This window comes from Pocillopora verrucosa, chromosome 11, assembly GCF_036669915.1.
Source record: "Pocillopora verrucosa isolate sample1 chromosome 11, ASM3666991v2, whole genome shotgun sequence".
Taxonomy (NCBI): Eukaryota; Metazoa; Cnidaria; class Anthozoa; order Scleractinia; family Pocilloporidae; genus Pocillopora; species Pocillopora verrucosa.
The window spans coordinates 8332680-8354267 of NC_089322.1; the positions used below are offsets into that span (position 1 = coordinate 8332680).

The 21588-nt window shown below is 37.5% G+C and overlaps 1 protein-coding gene and 1 pseudogene across 2 annotated transcripts; one reads left to right on the top strand and one right to left on the bottom strand.

Moving 5' to 3' along the window:
• The first annotated feature begins 209 nt into the window (after nt 1-209).
• On the top strand, nt 210-9263 carry LOC136277067 (uncharacterized). Of its 2 annotated transcripts, XM_066158715.1 has the most exons (11): nt 210-325; nt 1465-1553; nt 2499-2562; nt 2815-2888; nt 3050-3129; nt 3849-3910; nt 4040-4149; nt 4662-4868; nt 5266-5424; nt 6277-6402; nt 7618-9263. In XM_066158715.1, exons 1-9 carry the CDS (start codon nt 251-253, stop codon nt 5291-5293), a joined length of 789 nt encoding a protein of 262 aa, XP_066014812.1. In that variant the 5' UTR covers nt 210-250; the 3' UTR covers nt 5294-5424; nt 6277-6402; nt 7618-9263. The 2 variants fall into 2 exon arrangements, with proteins under 2 accessions (XP_066014812.1, XP_066014811.1); XM_066158714.1 differs by lacking the exon at nt 7618-9263 and having other exon boundaries at nt 6277-6671.
• A 4787-nt stretch (nt 9264-14050) lies between these two features.
• On the bottom strand, nt 14051-19014 carry LOC131789818 (uncharacterized; annotated as a pseudogene).
• Between the last annotated feature and the right edge of the window lie 2574 nt (nt 19015-21588).

A 21588-nucleotide genomic window follows, 5' to 3' on the forward strand; every position in this document is an offset into this window, starting at 1 on the left:
AAGACATTTTCCATCAGTCGCCTTTGATGAGCTGGTTCACCCAAACAGCTTTACGCCCTCAGGCTGGTGTTTAATTGTTCTGGAGCAGTAATCATTTGTTTGATGTGCAGTACTGCTCATGTATCATTGTCTGACCAACTTTGACTTACCCTCTTTTTCACAGGGGTCATGTGTCTTATGTTCTGTTATTTACCTCCTTGTGTAGGTTTTCAATCTAAACTTCCATGAAGTATTTTCAGTGGCAGCTGAGATGCATTCAGTTCTGTGTATGGTCTTCAATCATGTTAAAGATGAACTTATCACTGGTGGGACAGGAGGCATGAAGGTATAATCCGATAATCTAATTAACAATTTAATTTTTTATAGATAATAAATGTGGATGATGTCAAAAAGCGAATAAAAACAAAAAAGATGCACATGGGCACAGCCAGCTGTGTCATTGATTTCCTTAAGGCATTTGGATGTCTTCTGTAATCTATTACAGTAACTGTACAGACCAACATGGAATCTATTTATTTTATACTTATTATAATGGAAAAGGACAAAATTTTGGCATTAGTGATGTCACCTGTGCATCTACCTTTCAATAAATCACAAGTGGGAACCTATCAAAATACGTGTATAATTCAGCTTAAGTATCATGTAACAAACAATTATTCCAGAGGCACATGTTGAATGTGAGATGAATGATAGCCAACAATACCCAGAGGGCCAAGGTGGCCATAATCATTTAACATCCAACAAGTGCAAATGGAATAATTCTTTTATAAAATATAGATAAATTTTCCCAAATTTGTCATGAAGGCTAAGCCAATAAAAATTCTTGAATTGCATTAGGCAATGATCCAGTTTTTAGTAACAGGTAATTTTCTCCTTCTGCACTGTGATAATTATTTGCCCCACACTAGTGACAAGCCAAAGAAACATCTTTGTATGTCATTTTTTCTTTAACCTTACAATTCATCATACTTCATGCTCTGTTATACTTAACTGGCAAAAAGACTTACAACATTTCTGATCCTAGCTGTATGGGGAATGTGTGTTATATATGAACCTAGCCATGACTCAGCTCAGCTTGGAGTCTTTCAGGCTCAGTTGTAAGGCATGAAAGTATAAAATCTGAAGGTATGAGGTTCAATTTCTCACAGGGGACTAGGAGTTTTCTATTCTTTGTCCCACACATGCAACTGAAGACAGCAAAACATTTTATTAACCCCTAAAGTTGCTTTACACTTGCTTGTACCTTGTGAATTGGGTAACAAAAGATGATTTGTTGTCACATCAAGATAGAACTCTGTAGTTGATGGTTTTGTTTATAATTATCCCACTGATTTTCTGCATACTGTATTGATAACTGTCAGAAGAAGTAACATGTAAGTATTTAACACCTCTGGGAATCAAAGGGTGAATTTTACAAGCTTTCTAGGTAACACTTTTAATTTAGACTATTATGTTTTTTTTTAGTTCTGGACATTTGTTGAACTAGATAAAAACAGACAAAAAGCCTTGGAAAGAGATTCAAGACCCATGGCCAACTATGGTTTGGTTTTGAGGTACAATGATAATTAACAACAGTGCCAATCTAAAACTTCATAACATATATAGACCACTTGTGACGAACATCCTCACTGACTACAATTTTGATCTTTTCACTCAAGTACAAACTTTAATCTGAGTGTGAAAGTGCCAGTGGAGCCTCAAATTGCTTAAAGAAAAGAAAAGGCTACATTTTCACTCATCTCCCTTCCCTTAGTCCAATTTTGGCTAACATTCTGTGATTTACCAGGCATCAAGAGTCCTAATTAACCCTCATCAAGAGTCCTACTTTACATCCTAAGATCACTATGCTCATTCTCCAAACACTGTTCTCTACACTTTGTTTTTAAGCAAATTCATTAAAATAATGATGGGCCTCTTTAGAGAGAGATAATTCCTTTCTTCTCGTGAGCTTCATGAGGGATTCAGGGATGATATTGTTAGGCGATAGTAGTTGCTAGTCACTCTCAGGGTTCATAGGGTTAACTCGTTTCATGGGGACTTAATAGGAAAAAAAACTTTGGAACTTTATTAGGAACAAAAATGTTCTTGGGCAGGGAGAAGTGTGATCTACAAAGGTTTAATTCCAGCTGACCTCCTCTGCTTCTTGGTTAATTCAAATGATAATTTTTGGGTTGGTGAAATATAGATACCATTAGAAGTAAACTAATCACTGTTAATATCAAACACTGACCAACAGTTTACTGACTAGCAGAACGAGACGCTGGCACTAGAGAGCAATGAACTAAACCAGTAAGGGTGGTGTATGTGGGAAAGCGTTTACTAATTTGCAAGTGGCAGAGCATTAGAATGATCTGAAACCCAGTACACTGGAAGACCCAAAACTAAAGGGGCGTGTTCTCTACGGTAGTTACCCACCACCCACGGTGGTCATTGTACTATTGTGTCAAATTAGAGGTCATTTTGAATGATACTAGCATAGTGTGTGATCACAACCACAGGGCATCTTATCCTGACATGGGGGGAAGCTGGGTAAAACAAGTAGAGCTGGATGAAGCCATGCAGGTTGGTGTATGTTGTAGCTTTTGGTCCTGAAAACCTGCAGAAAATGTCAAATTTAAGTATATAATGAAATCTGTACAGTCTTGAAGGAACATCCAGAATCCATTATCTAAGGTTTGTTGAGGATCCATGCTTTGAAATTTGTGACTGACTCCCGATCTGAAATCCACTTATTTTCGAAGTCTGCGCCAAATCTGCTAATGTTGATCCACTTCAAACCTTACTTTTGTTTTTCTACACATATTTTCTTGACAGCGTCTCTATTGTCTGTCTGAACGGAATGTAGTGGCTTACGACATGGAAGGAAATCTTCTATTTCAGATACTGGAGTGAGTGATGTACATGTGAACCTTTGTTAGTGGTTTTTTTCAATTTTCAATTTACACTTGAGACTACATTGTGCGAGGCCTAAATGTCTCGGAGGTTTGTTTTTATGAGCAAACAAAAAGTGCCAAATTAATGTTTGTCATTTTCTATTTCTTTCTGGCAGCGCTCACCGAGGTCCAGTGACTGGATGTGTTTATTCAAAAGCTTGTAACTTTCTGGTGACCGTAGGAACTGATTGTGATGGTAAGATTTCATGGTTTTAACTCTGCTGAGTGTTTTGTGAGCGAATGTTATGGAGCATATTTTGACTGAGTGTCGAAAAACTAAAGCCAAAGTAATTAGAACCCACCCCGAACACAGGTAGATTTTGTAGCTCAACAACTAAAAGCGCGCGAAAGCGAGAATGAGGAAGTCACTATGATTTATTTGGTTTATTTGGTGTGAGTTCTCTTGAGGCCTATCATACAAGCAAGGGGGTGGGGGAAGGGGGGGAGGGGGGTGTGGACCCCTCGTCCGTTTTATACATATGAGTTTTTACTACTTTTCTTACACCAAAATTCATGGAATGGCAAGATCGCAGTTTACTACACTCCTGGCTGATTCGTGATGTGACGCGGTCTTCGAGTGGCAAAACTCGAGACTTCCCGCGATTTTGGCAAGAAGCGTGGGATATTTTCGTGAAGCAGCGCCTATACGCGTAACACAGTAGGAGCTTAGTCTATGGCTAAGGTGATGCAATCCCACAGTGCCCTTGTCACTTAATCTAAAACTGTCCTATGACAAAGAGCAAGAACGTAAGCTCCAAACAAGTTCACATGACTGGCGGAAAGCAAGGAAACAGAATCTCAAAAAACCAAAATGTGCTCATCAAGTCAAAGCTTGTTATGGTTGTGGTTGTTGTTTTTTTTTGTTAGATATAGAACTTAGTATTTCTCATTTTATTCATATCAATTGATTTTCAGTAAATGTTTGGAGCAGAGCAAAGAGTGGAGGAAAAGTACACACTTTCTCAGGCCATTCTAAGGTGAGCTTATTTCCATTCGATATCAGCTTTGTACTGTCTGTTTTGTACTGAAGACACCATGAACGACACTAGTAACCACAATATGGGTTTTCAAGGATCCTGATGTTTTTTTTCCTCCGCCATATTCAGGCCATAACAAAGATATTGCTTCACCCTGAGAATTCGGCGCTGGTGATAACTGCTGCCATGGATGGTATCATAAAAGTAAACTCTCTTGACTTTATGGAGGAGATATACAGGTGAGAGCACTAACAGTCCATACTCTGTACTTATCGACTGAAATGAAGTCCGAAAGTAAAATTCACGTTCTCGGAAAAAGCAAAAGAGACGAGCGAGTACGGAGATGGACGGCCTTTTTCGCTCAGTTTAAGCCGTTCGGCCCAACACACAAACGATTTAATTGTGGTTCGCCATAGGATGGCATAAGCGGAGCTGAAAAAGTCAAATGATGATACGATTTGTTGCGCTCTAGAAACAGCGTCCAGAATAAAAGTATAATACCACCTTGCGTCGCCGTGTTATGTCAACTGCACTTACTACTTCTTGGATAAATTTGTGTGCCTTAATTCCCCGTGACATTTAATTGTACATTTGGCCAAGTGACTTACCACTCCCTAGTTCTTAATCAGTTGCCCTGCTTTCCAGTCTTACAGTAGCTGTAGAGTGAACTATAATTCTTAAGGGCACAAAATTTTGTTCGTCATTCTTGATTCTCAAGCCAGCTTAACGCGCTTTATCATAAACTTTTCAGCATTCCTGTATTTTCTGAGGGAATTTACTGGATGAACATCGTCTCTTCAAAGCTTCTTTACTGCTGTTCTAATCGCTTCATCGAAGTATTCTCACTCAACCATCTGTGTGATTTCTGGGCCTCATCACGCTGCTCAGTGACGTCACTCAGTCTGGTCACGTGTAAGGGAAAGTCAACGCGTGTTATGGCTGTTGGAAATGACAGCAGGTAAAGTCGTAAACAAAATGGGGGAGGGCATGGTGCAATTGATGTTCTCAAGTTATTCCTGGTAATGGGGGAGGGGCTGGTGCCATGGTTTTGCTGAAGTGATTTTAACACTAAATATCTACAGACTCTAATAGAGTTTGGTAAAACTAATTTTGGAAAGATTTAAGCAATCTCCTTCAATTTTCTTTTTATTAGTTGTCTTTACTCACAATGAAATCGGTTCTAAAATACGACAGTGTCAAATTAAATCGTCATTCTGGCATATTAAACTTATCTGCCTTAAGTATCTTTTATTACTAAAACTCACTCGATGATGTTTCTAGTGAGCTTTGAAGGCAGTTAGGAAGGAGTTACTCTGCACTGAAATCACCATTTTTTTTTGTTTCTTGCATTGTAGTGTTCGTTTGATTTCTCGGAAGCGTTAGAACCTCTCCACAGTCCTCCCGCCGCCATCCATTTCTCCTGTAAACATGCTAAAAGATGTGGCATACAACAGGGAGTTTAACATGATGTACCTGTTAATTGATGAGCAAGAGATCTGGGTCTACTATACTAGGTAAGAATCCGTTGACACCTGTCTGGATCAGCGCTAAAACCACGAGTTTGCACCATTGTAGGGGAAATATTTTCCTTCCACACTTTCGTTATCAGATGTTTTTCATTATTTATATCTTTTGTGCTTCCCCAACAAAACGTGAGTATGGAAGTGTGGAAAGCAAAAGCGACAGTCATATGATAAAAACCTTACAGACTGAGTTACTTGACAGATAGGACCGTACGGGAAAATATTTGGCTTATTCGGTTTTGACGCACGGAGCTTGCTACCCTCAGTCTATGCATTCAGACTGAGAGCACTTAGTCAACAAGTAAATGTATCATATGACGGTACGGCCTAAGTGCGCAGTTCCTTAGAAAGCCATAGTGAAGGCAGAGGTGAGTAGGGCTAGATGATTGACGTGAACCTGTCTGTAGAAGGCCGTTCGGCCGTACACTCACACGGCTCTTTTGCGTTTTCTGAAAACGTGAATATAAATTGTGGACTTCAATTGAAATTAAGAAGAGTGAGAAAATGAGTCGGCCTTCTCGATGAATTACAAGGTTCTTGCGCTGAATCGAAGAAAAAAAAGAAACGATTTTACTGTAGAATCTTTTTAATAGTTTTTCATTAGGCTCTCTTCAAGTACTGCAAGTACGTCCTATTTAGGCTGTTAGAAAAAGTTTGAAACCACTTGGTGCTTAAATCATAAAATGCTAATTGACTGAGTTTTGTCAGACCAGACGGGAAACCGGCCTTCCAACTCAGTCATTACGTATGTAATCATTTCCAGAAGCCGATCAGTTTTATGGGAGACAACTTTGGGCGCCATGCATGAAGGTTTTTTCAAGTCTCTAATGAATTCTTTTTCAGGACGAATCCAGCGACACGAGTGGAGTCTTGGAATCTGTACTTTATTGAAGACATCCATAATCAACATTCCCAGGATGCTTTGCAGAGGTCCAGAGCCAACAGTCCATGGCCTAATGAAGGAAACAGGTAGATAGCACGTGCAGATGAAACTCCGAACTATGAAGAATTTGACAGTCTAGAGATGCGTAGGGCGCGCAATAGATTCATCGTGCGGTTACATCTCTCTGTTTTTTTAAATATTCCCAGCTTGGGATGGTAAGCCTTTGCTATGGTTACTGTAATAAATTCTATGATTATTGGATTCATTTGAGTATACTCAATGTAATTGGCCATGTAACTGTCCGATTACAGGTGTCCGATTACGACCAACTGTCCAGTTACAACTCTACAGAATCATCGAGGAAAATGAGACAGTTCATGTGATTATAATTGATTTTAGTTTCCTTGAAGAAAAATGTTTCCAATTCCGTTCCCCTTGTCAGATTCCACAGTCCTGAATCTCCCCCAGATCCAAGGAGATTGTGTTTTTGGTTGACTTACATGTCAAAAAACTTTCAAATTTAAAATCATTCGAATGCCAGTCATATAGCCTGAGGGTCGTTTATATGCATTTGAATTTTCATTTGACTTTTTCTCTTTTTCGCGTACGCTTTGTCCTATTACAAAGTTATAACAAGAATGTGTACTTCAACGGACATAAACTTTCCAAAAGTCTCCAGTAGACAGGTTGTTGCTAGTATCATAATCGCACTTCCAGTGGCCACCAGTAGAAATTATCCAATGATGCTTGCGGCCCACAAATACTGCGTAGTTTTAGAGACGATTCTCTCCATCATTATTCCTGACATGTCCCCACTTACCATGATATGCCCATGTCGCACAATACTGAGCCAGTCTTGAGTTATCGCCATCCATACGGACAAAGGAGTCACACGAGTCTGGCATCTCATCTTTTTCTCCGCTGAAATATCGCATCACTTCTGCACCTTTGTTGTTCAGAGTCGTTCTGACGTGGAATGCTGTTCCTTTTTTTTTTTTTTTTTTGCTGCAGTGAAATCTTATTTGGGTAAAGTTTATGTACGCTCTTAGATGGTTCATAGCGCTTTTGGTTTTAGTCATTTTGCCGTTTCCATAGTTACGCATACCTTGAAGATTGAGAGCTTGGCAAAATAACGTTCAACACCATTATCTAGCATCCTATTGATTGAAAAAAAAAAACCAGTTATATAAACAACAAAGAAAAAAACAAACATTTGAAAACGAAAAAGAAAACAAAAACACACTGAGGTACCTCCATCGGTTGTCACAAAAAGCCTTAAAGGAGTTCCAATTGCCTTGTAGGTCGACCCAGTATTCTTCATTCCCTGTGGAATCTCCATTCTGAATGATATATTGACAGGACTCTGCAGCTCTGAAGGGAACTGAACCGAGTAGCGCTGCAACGAAAAATATGCGAACAAATCATTATACTTCGCATGAGTAATCAACATGTCATACAACTGTAAACAACATAATTAACATTTATAAATGAAAGTACTTGTTACAACGTATTGATCGCTCTACATCTTAATTTGCGGTTGATGACAAGCAAGCAAACGTTTTAATAATACCACAACTAGAGGGTGTTTTTAATAAGTTAGTTTTTATGCCGTTTGGCTCTTATAAATGAGTCCATTTTACGACTGAAAGTTAGATTGTAGCAACTATAACGGTTGAAGTCTACTTTTTGACGAAATGACCCGGACTAATTACGTATTCTTAAGACCTTAGAACTAAATGGACTCACTACGTAACCAAGTCGCCTGGAATTATGTCTTCCAATTTCTTCAATTACCGAAGTATCAAGGGGAAAAGGTTTGCTGGCCCACTAAAGTTTCCTTGATAATGGTGTGGCAGAACCATGTAAAAAATGTAACCATAAGCTTTTTAATAGACACAGACCGATAAAAGAAAACCCAAGTGTTTCAAGGATATTCTCACCTTGATTTGGGTTATCTGCATAGATAAACCTGGCTGGGCAGGAAATCCTAGTTTCCTTTTAATGCTCTTTGATGAAATGACCCAGACTCTCTGCGTTTCTTGAGGCCTTGTAACTAAGTGGACTCATTACGTAAGTAAGTCCCTTGAAGTTATGTCTTCCAATAAGGGACAAAAAATTTGTTTTGATTTGTTTTACCTCGATTTGGGTTGTCAGCGTAAATAAATCCTGCATTCTGCTTCAGACTGGCTGGGCAGGAAATCTTAGTTTTTTGTTAAACTGGCAAGTTTTGTCACTCAGCCTGAAGTTGAGGCTTTGACACGCTGGCTGTGAATTGCGGGCAATATAACACAAAGCCAACCGATCCACAGTGAAGATTGAGAGCTTACCAAAATAACGTTCAACATCATCATCCAGCCTCCTATTGATTGGAAAAAAAAACCTGTTTTGTAAACAACAAAGAGAAAAACCAGCATTTGAAAACGAAAAAAAAACACTGAGGTACCTCCATCAGTTGTCAAAATGCCTTGAAGGAGTTCCCATTGCCTTGTGGGTCGACCCAGTATCCACCAGTCCTAGTGGAATCTCCACTCTGAATTATAATATGACAAGAATTTTCAAACAAAAAAATAAGCACTTTTTCCTAGGATAATGTCCTGTAATCATGGAATTTTTACACAGTCATACAACACATAATACTAATATTGCCCTTTAAAACCTTAAGACACCCTGTATCGTTTTGTGACCTGAAATCCAAAATCATAAAAAAAGGAAAAGAAAAGAAAATCAAAACCTTTTAACGATACATAGGGTATGTGTCTTGAGGTCTCTTAGGATACATAGCTTCGAAAACCTTACTTGACTTGACAGCTGCAACGAAAAATATGCAAACAAATCATTATACTCTGCATGAGTAATCAACATATCATACAATTGTAAACAACACAATTAACATTTATAAATGAAAGTACTTGTTAAAACGTATTGATCTACATCATAATTTGCAGTTGATGACAAGTTTTGATAATACCATAACTAAAGGGTGTTTTTAATAGAGCAGTTGTTATGCCGTTTGGCTCTTAAAAATGGGTCTATTTCACGATTGAAAGTTAAAGTTAGATTGTAGCAACTATAACGGTGGAAGTCTACTTTTTGACGGAATGACACTGACTAATTACGTATTCTTGAGAACTTAGAATTAAGTGGACTCGTTACGTAACTAATTCCCCTGAAATTATATCTTCCAATTTCTTCAGGTGTCAAAGTAACAAGGAATAAAAGTTTGATAGCTCACAAAAGTTTCCTTGAGAACACTATGGCAGAACCATGTAAAAAATGTAACCATATGCTTTTTAACAAACACAGACTATAAAAAAACCAAAGTGTATTAAGGATATTCTCACCTCGATTTGGGTTATCAGCATAGATAAACCCTGTATTTTGTTTCAGACTGGCTGGGCGGGAAATCTTAGTTTTCTTTTAATACCCTTTGACGGAATGACGTAGACTTTTTCCGTTTCTTGTAAGTAAGTGGACTCATTACGTAACCAATTCCCTTGACGTTATGTCTTCCAATTTCTTCAGTTTTCGAAGTAACAAGGAAAACAAAATTTGTTTTAAAGATATTTTCACCTCTATCTGGGTTATCAGCATAGATAAACCCTTCATTCTGCTCTAGACTGGCTGGGCAGGAAATCTTAGTTTCTTTGTTAAACTGGCGAGTTTTGTTACTCGTCCTGAAGTTAAGGCTTTGGCACGCAGGCTGTGAATTGCAGGCAATATAACACGAAGCCAACCGATCCACAGAGAACGATTTGAACACGTGATCAAGGAGAACTAAGCCATGTTCAGATCTTTGGGTCAACTTACATCACTGAGCAAATGTTTTTACCGAATATGATGCCAAAATGAACCAGAACGAGAAAACATCCATCTAGTATCACCAGTAACTGTTCGCGTCACAGAGAATTCGAACTAACTAGCTACAGGGGAATTAGCATTCTTTTTCTTTGATAATGTCGTGCAATCATGCAATTTTAAACAGTTATACAACGCATGGTACTAATATTGACGGTAAGACCTTTTGACACTTCGCATTCTTTTGTGACCTGAAAACCAAAATAGAAAAAAAGTAACCAAGAGAAAAGGGAATCAAAACCTTTTAAAAGAATAGATAGCGTATTTATATTGAGGTCTCAGGTCAACTTTGAAATTTCATAAGGGTCAGCTTCAAAAACCTTGCTTTTGTAGCAGCCCAGAGAATACGGGAGCAAAAATACACAAATGTTGTTTGGAAAGGGAGGCACGTGACCTCGGTGAGAGTAACATAACCCACAGAGATTTTTACTTTGATGTGATAGCCATCACCAGTTCATAAGGTTCTCGAGTAGGACCTCATTTGCTAGGACTGGGCATATCGACATTTAGGGTTTTTTTTTCGTTTTTCTATTACCTTCCTCTTTCCATAAAATCAAAATATAAAGCACCTGCTACCGTCAACAAGTTTTAATAAATTTTAGCAAATCCATAAACTATTATCTAACGATTGTCTAGCAGGTTTATAAATGTTTTCAACCCAGAAAAAACCCGAGAAAAAATACACAATACACCTCCAGGGAGGCACGCGATATATATATATCTATATATATTTGTACATAAGTTAAAGAATTAAAGAGGACGCGACGATTCTCTGTGACTCTGGGTTTCGCGCCTAAGCGCTCGTCAACCGGTACTTCGTCCTCTTTAATTCTTTAACTTATGCATACTTAGCTCTGCTACCACAGCATTGAGCACTTTATGCCAAGGTAAACCCTACCCCCACATTCATTTATATTCTCTCTCTCTAGATATATATATATATATATATATATATATATATATATATATATATATATATATATATATATATATATATATCCCCACTCTGAATGATAAGTTGACAAGAATTTCTAAACAAAAAAAATTAACATGTCAGGCAATCATGCAAATTTAAACATTCATACAACACATAGTACTAATATTGACCGTAAGACCCTTTGACACTTTTAATTGTTTTGTGACTGGAAATCCAAAATACAATAAAAAAAAAAAGAAAAAAAGAAAAAAAAACCAAGAGAAAAGAAAATGAAAACCTTTTAAGAATAGATAGCGTATGCATCTTGAGGTCTCAGGTCAACTTTGACATTTCGTAAGGGTCAGCTTAGAAAACCTTACTTTTGTAGCAAATCTTTAAATATATAATCTAACGACTGTCTAGCAGGTTTAAATATGACTGTAAACCAGAAAAAGACGCGAGCGAAAATACACAATTGCTATTTCGAAAAGGAGGCACGTGAGCTCAGTTAGAGTAACATCTCCCAGAGGTATTTTTCATAGTGATGTGATAAACATCACTAGATCATAAGCTTCTCGACTGGGACCTTATTTGCTTGTACACGGCATATCGACAATTAAGTTTTTTTTTCTTTTTTGTAATAGATTCCTTGCTCGATAAAATTAAAATATAAAACACCTGCTACTCTCAACTAGTTTGAATCAATTTTTCGATGCAAACTCCGTGAAAATATCGATAAGGATAGCTTTATTTAATGTCTAAAACATGAGAGTGGACGCTTGGTCTCCCGAGCCAAAGGCTTTTTGTAAAAACGCTCGACAAAACCTAAATTTAAACAATGTGTACATTGATAAACGATAGAGAATATGTAAGCTATAATTAACAATTATTCGCCGAAGTGGAGGTAAATATCTATCACTTTCACTGACACTAAGGGGAATTCATGTTTGTATATACTACACAGAAACCAGAAAGAGTAGTTTATTCTTATCAATATACAAAAAAATAGTCAGAAATTAAATTGTTGACGCCCGATATTGTCTGTTCGGCTGCTCGGGGAAAGCAACTTTTGCTAATCAATTCTGAGCCAGAACATAAGGGGTGCGTGACAAGCACTATTCACCTGTGCGGTATATAGTAATGAAAATAACACTATCCATACTTATGCTAACTTACAAATTAAGAATAAAAATTTGGGATTATGTACAGTTAAATAACTGGCACCCTCCACACTTGACATTGACCAGGCTGGAGCGAAATTGTTACATAATAGTTCAACACTTCAAGAAAAACAAAAGAAGGTTTCATGGGAGGGGAATCATGTATACAAAGGAGGTGCACGTGAGAAGACCATGTAAGGTGGCTGAACCACGTATAAGCCAGATCCAAGGAGATTGTATTTATTTGACCTAGATGTGAAAATACTGTCAAATTTAAAATCGTTCGACTGTCAGGCATATGGCCAGAAGGCAGTTTATATGCTGTTGAAATTTTATTTGAAAACATCCATCTAGTATCGTCAGCACCTGCGGTCGTGACCGTGTTCGTGCCCCAGAGATCTTAAAACCAACTGGCTTCAGGGAAATTAGCATTTTTTCTTTGGTAATGGCGTGCAATTAAGAAAATTTTTAACTGTCATACAACGCATAATACTAATATTGACCGTAACACCCTTTGACACTTTGCATTCTTTTGTGACCTAAAATCCAAAATAGAAAAGAAAATGAAAACCTTTTAAAAATAGATGGCGCATGCATCTTGAGGTCTCAGTCCAACTTTGACATTTCGTAAGGGTCAACTTCGAAAGCTTTATTTTTATAGCAAGTCTACAAATCCATCAATTAACGACTATGTAACAGGGTTAAATATGATTTATTTCAAAAGGGAGGAACGCAACCACAGTTAGAGTAACATATCCCACAGGGATTTTTCACTTTGATGTCATAAACATCACAAGATAATTAGGCTCCCGACTAGTATCTTATTTGCTTGTAGGGCATATCGACAATAGAGTTTTTTTTCTTTCTTTTATATACTTTCCTCTTTCCATAAAATTAAAATATTACACACCTGCTACTCTCAACCAGTTTAAATAAGTTTTTTAATATAAACTCTGTGAAAATATGGATAAGGATAAATTTGTTAAATGTCTAAAACATGGGAGTGCACGCCTAGTCTCCCAAGCCAAAGGCTTATTTTAAAAACACCCGACAAAACTTTTTTAAACAATATGTATATTAATAAACGATGAAGAATATATAAGCTATAATTAACATTTATTTACCAAAGTGGAGGTAAATAATATCACTTTCACTAAAAAGAAGGTGAATATCTGTTTTGTGTATACTACACAGACACCAAAAAGATAAGTTTATTCCTGTCAATATACCAAATAATGGTCCGAAATGAAATTGTTCACGCGCGACTTTGTCTCTTCGGCAATTCTGAGGTTATAGGTCTTACTAATCACTTCTGAACCACCACATGAAGGCGCGCAAAAAGCTCTATTCACCTGTGCGATATATAGTAATAAAAATCACACTAAGAATAAGATCCATACTTATGCTAACTTACAAATTAAGAGTTGAAATGTCAGATTTTATGTACACTTAAATAACTGGCACCCTAAACACTTGGCATTGACACTGGTAGAGGGAAATTATTACATAACAGTTCAAGGCTTTACAGAAAACGAAAGTAGGTTCAATGTGAGGGGAATCATGTATACAAAGGGGGTGCACGTGACAAGACCATATTAGGTGGTTGAGCCACGTATAAGCCAGATCCAAGGAGACTGTGTTTTAAGTTGATTTACAAGGTCAAAAAACTATCAAATTAAAAGTCATTCCACTGTCAGGCAAGTGGCCAGAGAGTAGTTTATATGTATTTGAAATTCCATTTGACTTTTTCGCTTTTTCCCTTATGGTTTGTCCTAATACAAAGTTATTGCAAGAACGTGTATTTCAACGGATATAAACTTTCCAAAAGTCTCCAGTAGACAGGATGTTAGTACGATCATCGCATTTCCATTGGCCACCAATAGAAATTATACAGTGATACTTACCGCCCACAAATGCTGCGTGGTTGTACAGACAACACTATGCTTGACATGTCCCCACTTACCATCATTTGCCCATATCGCACAATTCTGAGCCAGTCTTGAGTTATCACCATCCATACGGACGAAGGAGTCGCACGAGTCTGGCATCTCATCTCTTTCACCGCTGAAAAATCGCACCACTTCTGCACCTTTGTTGTTCAGAGTCGTTCTGACGTGGAATGTTGTTCCTTTTTCTTTGCTGCAGTGAAATCTTATTTGGGTAAAGTTAATGTACGCTCTTAGTTGTTTCATGGCGCTTTTGGTTATAGCCATTTTGCCGTTTGCGTAGTTACGCATACCTTGAAACGTTTGTTCAGCTGTGCCATTCCACCTTGAAGATTGGGGGCTTGGCGAAATAACGTTCAACACCATCATCCAGCCTCCTATCGATAAAAAAAAGCCTGGTTATATAAACCACAAAGAAAAAAACCCAACATTTGAAAACAAAAAAGAAAAAAAAGACTGAGGTACCTCCATCAGTTGTCATGTCACAAAAAGCCTTGAAGGAGTTCCCAGTGCCTTTTGGGTCGACCCAGTATTCTCCATTCCCAGTAGAATCTCCACTCTGAATGATATGTTGACAGGACTTTGCAGCTTTGAAGGGAACTGACCCGAGAAGAGCTGCAACCAAAAATATGCAAACAAATCATCATACTTTGCATGAGTAATCAACATATCATACAATTGTAAACAACACAATTAACATTTATATAAATGAAAATACTTGTTACAACCTATTGATCTACATCATAATTTGCAGTTAAAGACAAGTTTCAATAATACCATAACTAAAGGGTGTTTTTAACAGGGCAGGTGTTATGCCGTTTGGCTCTTAAAAATGGGTCTATTTCACGAATGAAAGTTAGGTTTTAGCAACTATAACGGTAGAAGCCTAATTTTTGACGGAATGACACAGACTAATTACGTAATCTTGAGAACTTAGAACTAAGTGGACTCGTTACGTCACCAATTCCCCTGAAATTATATCTTCCAATTTCTTCATTTGTTCGAGTAACAAGGAATAAAAGTTTGCTGGTCAACAAAAGTTTCCTTGATAACACTATGGTTCGACGGTTGCTGCTCTGTCTGAAAGAGGTTTCATCAAGGACCTATCTATTGCAGTGGATGTTGAAATTAACCCGGGTCCGGAAAATTTTAACTACATGCCGACTGCTTCACTTCAAACTTCAAGACCTAGATTTTCTTTCAGTCGACGTAATTTATTTCAACTTCGCTCCTGTTGTCCTAAGGTTAAACTGGATTATTATCTTATTCATCGCTTAAAGTCATTGGGAATTTATAGAGCTAGAGGTCGTAGAGCTGGTGTTAATTCTAGATTTGGATCTCGTCAACAACATCACAAGATTCCAGTTCGTGTCACTGACCACTGTTTTTTATCAACGACCAAACGCGCACGACTTCGACCCAAGGATACAAATTTGCATTTCATTTCTACTCACTCTTCTTCTTTACCCCGAATAATCCCCAAATGTATGGTCATTAATGCAAGATCACTTGTGAAAGTTGATGCTGCTTCTGCTTTGCATATGGAATTGCACTCAAACAACTGCGATATTTGCATCATCTCCGAGACATGGCTTAAACCAAATTTTCCATCTCATCTCGTTTGTCCGAAGGATTACTCAATTTTGCGAAAGGATAGAACTGACCGGTCAGGCGGTGGTGTTGCTATTGTCTGTAGGAGCGATTGGTTGTTGGAACGATTAGACAGCGTTTTTTATAATGCCTTTGAATGTTTGTGGGCTAAAATTACAACTCCCAACTCAAGCTTTTATGTGGCTGCTGTTTATCATCCTCCAGATCCGCCATATTGTCCTGATGATTTATTGGAACATCTAACAAATAGTTGTGATCATTTATTGACTGGTAATCCTAACAGCAACCTTATAATTTGTGGTGACCTCAATCAGCTAGATTACAATGATTTTCTTACACAACTAAATTTATTCCAGATGGTAAATACACCGACAAGAAAGAACAAAATTTTGGATGTTTTGATTACTAACGTCCCACATTTTTGGAGGAAAGTATCGGTCACTCAAGGACTAGTTCGATCTGACCACTCTGTGGTCCTGGTATATCCCAGAATCCCACTTAAGGCTGAAAGGAAAACTGTGATGTTCAGAGATGTTCGTGATCATCATAAACTGGATATGGATAAACTGTTGAAGTTTCATAACTGGGACAATGTTTATCAATGCGGAGATGTGAATGGAAAACTTAATCTTTTTTGTACCAAGATTAAGACCATGTTTGATGAGTGTTTTCCGGGTATATCAGTACGTGTGTCTAATAGGGACCCCCCGTTCTTTTCTCCTCTAATCAAACATCTACTGGACCAACGGCGAAAATTGATTCGGCGAAGTAACATGTCAGGAAATTCTGTTTCGATTGAGATCCAAACTCTTCAAGAGAAAATCAACAAGTTGATCAGAGATAATCAAGTTCGAGCAGTTAAAGGGAATTTTGAGAAACATAGTGCAGGATCCAAATCTTGGTGGTCAACAGTCAATTCCCTGACAGGAAGGAAGTCTACCAACTCGCAAGTAAGCTCAATTATCTCCCCGAGCGAGATCAATAATTTTTTCTGTTCCATTAACACTGATCCCCTTTATAAACCCATTGACACTGTCACTATCCCGGAATCAAGCGAGATGCCTGTTTTAACGGTCTCCAGTGTTACCAGGAGTCTACTGAAATTAAAAAGAACTGCCTCTGGTCCAGATGGAATCCCGTACTGGTTTTGGAAAGAGTTTGCGTACGACCTCGCTCCTGTTGTTACCCATATTTTCAACTGTTCTTTGGAAAATCACATTGTGCCTGATCTTTGGAAATTGGCCGACATAACTCCCTTGCCTAAAGAGCCCAACTTTAAAAATTGCACACAGTTGCGGCCTATTTCGCTGACTAATGTAATAATGAGGGTTTTTGAACGTCTTGTATACAGACAAGAATTATCTCAATATATGAAGAACTTCATTAGCTTCGACCAGTTTGCATACCGCAAAGGCCACAATACGACAATGGCCTTAATTAAGTGTCAATATGCTTGGCTGAAATGACTTGAGTCGGGTTTTGATTGTGTTAGAATCTTCTCTTTTGATTTCAGCAAAGCTTTTGATTCGGTCCCTCATGATATCCTCTGCTCTAAGTTGAAAACACTTGATATAAATCCATACGTGACCAATTGGATTATTAGTTTTTTACAGAACAGGAAACAAAGAGTTGTTGTTGATGCCATTGTCACGGACTATGTAAATATCAATAGAGGTGTCCCTCAGGGGACAGTTTTAGGCCCTATACTTTTTTCTATTATGGTCAATGATATTAAGGCCATTCTACCAAATCAGAATTTACTTGTGAAATATGCTGATGATTTAACATTAAGTATTCCAGTAAAATCGCTGGCTAATAACGGCAATTTAGCAGCTGAGGAGGTCCGATCGATCGTCGCATGGACATCTGCTAATCGTATGCAACTAAACTTCAAGAAAACGTGGGAGATGCTTCTTAGAGGCAAATCCACTAAGGCCTTACCTGCTCCTCTGGTTTCTATAGAGCGTAAACCATGTCTGAAGTTGTTGGGTGTAACTTTTCAATCTGATCCGTGTAACTGGGACTTACATTTTGATAATATTATATCGAAAGCCAGTAGTCGTCTGTACATCTTACGTGTTTGTAAATTCTATGGACTGCCGCTGGATCATCTTCATCTTCTCTTTATCAGTCTTATTCTACCTATATTTACATATGCTGTAGAAGTATGGGGCTGCGCGTATTATCATAAGTATCTGAGTCGCATAGACAGGCTGTTCAAGAGAGCTTTTAAGCTTGGCTACTGTAAAGAGCTTTTTTCGATTGAAGATATTATTATTCTAAAAGATAAGAAGTTGTGGGCCAAGATCACCGACAGCGATTTTCCAACAGCTTTAGATGACCTTTTGCCACCAGAGCGAACAATGGATACGCTACGTAAGAGGCGCCATAATTATATTCTCCCGCTTGTCAGAACTGAACGTTTCAAAAGGACCTTTATTAATAGATGTTTGTTCTCTTATTAGTTATTCAGTTAGTAATTTAGTTAGTTTATTAGTTTTATACTTGCTGATTTCATATCATTGTAACTAAACACGTTTGTTGTTTAGAGTGCTTAATAAAGACTTATTATTATTATTATTATTATGGCAGATCCATGAAAAAAATGTAACCATATACTTTTTAATAAACACGGACCGATGAAAAAACCAAAGTGTTTTAAGGATATTCTCACCTCGATTTGGGTTATCAGCAAAAATAAACCCTGCATTTTGTTTCAGACTGGCTGGGCAGGAAATCTTAGTTTCTTTTTAATACTCTTTGACGGAATGACGTAGACTTTTTGCATTTCTTGAGACCTTGTAACTAAGTGGACTCATTACGTAACCAATTCCCTTGACGCTACGTCTTGCAATTTCTTCGGTTGTCGAAATAACCAGGAAAAAAAATTGTTCTTAAGATATTCTCACCTCGATCTGGGTTATCAGCATAGATAAACCCTTGATTCTGCTTCAGACTGGCTGGGCAGGAAGTCTTAGTTTCTTTGTTAAACTGGCAAGTTTTGTCACTCAGCCTGAAGTTAAGGCTTTGGCACGCAGGCTGTGAATTGCAGGCAATATAACACGAAACCAACCGATCCACAGTGAATGATTTGAAAACGTGATCAAGGAGAACTAAGCCGTGTTCAGATCGTTGCGTCAACTTACATTGCTGAGCAAATACCTTCACCGAATACGATGCCAAAATGAACCAGAACGAGAAAACATCCATCTGGTATCGCCAGTAACTGTTTGTGCCGCAGAGATCTCAAACCAACTAGCTATGGGGGAATTAGTATTCTTTTTCTTTGACAATGTCGTGCAATCATGCAATTTTAAACAGTTATACAACGCATGGTACTAATATTGACGGTAAGACCCTTTGACACTTTGCATTCTTTTGTGACCTGAAAACCAAAATAGAAAAAAAAATAACCAAGAGGAAAGAAAATCAAAACCTTTTAAAAGAATAGATAGCGTATGTTTTATTGAGGTCTCAGGTCAACTTTGACAGTTCGTAAGGGTCAGCTTCAAAAACCTTACTTTTGTAGCAGCCCAGAGAAAACGGGAGCAAAAATACACAAATGTTGTGACCTCAGTTAGAGTAACATAACCCACAGGAAGTTTTACTTTGATGTTATAGCCATCACCAGGTCATAAGGTTCTCGAGTAGGACCTCATTTGCTAGTACAGGGCATATCGACATTTAGGGTTTTTTTCTTTTTTCTATTACCTTCCTCTTTCCATAAAATCAAAATATAAAGCACCTGTTACCCTCAACAAGTTTTAATATATTTTAGCAAATCCATGAACTATTATCTAACGATTGTCTAGCAAGTTTATAAATGTTTTCAACCAAGAAAAAACGCGAGAAAAAATACACAATACTCCTCCAGGGAGGCACGCGATTTCTATATCTATATATATATATATATATATATATATATATAAATACCTAACCACTCTGAATGATAAGTTGACAAGAATTTTTAAATAAAAAAATTAACACATTTTCCTCGGATAATGTCGTGCAATCATGCAAATTTAAACATTCATACAACACATAGTACTAATATTGACCGTAAGACCCTTTGAAACTTTTCATTGTTTTGTGACTTGAAATCCAAAATACAAAAAAAAGAAAAAAAACTAGGAGAAAAAAAATGAAAACCTTTTAAGAATAGAAAGCGTATGCATCTTGAGGTCTCAGGTCATCTTTGACACAAACCTTATTGTTGTAGCAAGTCTATAAATATATAATGTAACGGCTATCTAGCAGGTTTAAATATGATTGTAAACCAGAAAAAAAAACGAGCGAAATACACAATTGCTATTTCGAAAGGGAGGTACGTGACCTCAGTAAGAGTAACATCTCCCACAGGGATTTTTCATTTTTGATGTGATAAACATCACCAGGTCATAAGCTTCTCGACTGGGACCTTATTTGCTTGTACACGGCATATCGACAATTGAGTTTTTTTTTCTTTTTCGTAATAGATTCCTAGCTCCATAAAATTAAAATATAAAACACCTGCTACTCTCAACTAGTTTGAATCAATTTTTCGGTGCAAACTCCGTCAAAATATCGATAAGGATAGCTTTATTTAATGTCTCAAAACATGAGAGTAGACGCTTAGTCTCCCGAGCCAAAAGCTTGTTGAAAAAACGCTCGACAAAACCTAAATTTAAACAGTGCACACATTGATTAACAATAGAGAACATGTAAGCTATAATTAACAATTATTCGCCGAAGTGGAGATACATGTAAATATCTACTACTTTCACTGACACTAAGGTGAATTCATGTTTGTATATACTACACAGAAACCAGAAAGAGTAGTTTATTCTTATCAATATACAAAAAAATAGTCAGAAATTAAATTGTTGACGCCCGATATTGTCTGTTCGGCTGCTCGGAGAGAGCAATTTTTGCTAATCAATTCTGAGCCAGAACGTAAGGGTGCGTGACAAGCACTATTCACCTGTGCGGTATATAGTAATGAAAATAACACTATCCATACTTATGCTAACTTACAAATTAAGAATAAAAATTTCAGATTATGTACAATTAAATAACTGGCACCCTCCACACTTGACATTAACCAGGCTGGAGCGAAATTGTTACATAATAGCACAAGACTTCAAGGAAAACAAAAGAAGGTTTCATGTGAGGGGAATCATGTATACAAAGGAGGTGCACGTGAGAAGACCATGTAAGGTGGCTGAACCACGTATAAGCCAGCTCAAAGGAGATTGTCTTTATTTGACTTAGATGTGAAACTACTGTCAAATTTAAAGTCGTTCGACTGTAAGGCATATGGCCATAAGGCAGTTTATATGCTGTTGAACTTTTATTTGAAAACATCCATCAAGTATTGTCAGCACCTGCAGTCGTGACCGTGTTCGTGCCCCAAAGATCTCAAAACCAACTGGCTTCAGGGAAATTACCTTTTTTTCTTTGGTAATGGCGTGCAATTAAGCAATTTTAAACTGTCATACTATGCATAATACTAAAATTGACCGTAACACCCTTTGACACTTTTGTGAACTAAAATCCAAAATAAAAATAACAAAGGAAAAGAAAATGAAAACCTTTTAAAAATAGATGGCGCATGCATCTTGAAGTCTCAGTCCAACTTTGACATTTCGTAAGGGTCAGCTTCGAAAGCTTTATTTTTATAGCAAGTCTACAAATCTATCAATTAACGACTATGTAACAGGATCAAATATGTTTTTAGACCAGTAAGGAAAGAAAACAAAAGACACAATTGTTATTTCAAAAGGGAGGAGTACAACCACAGTTAGA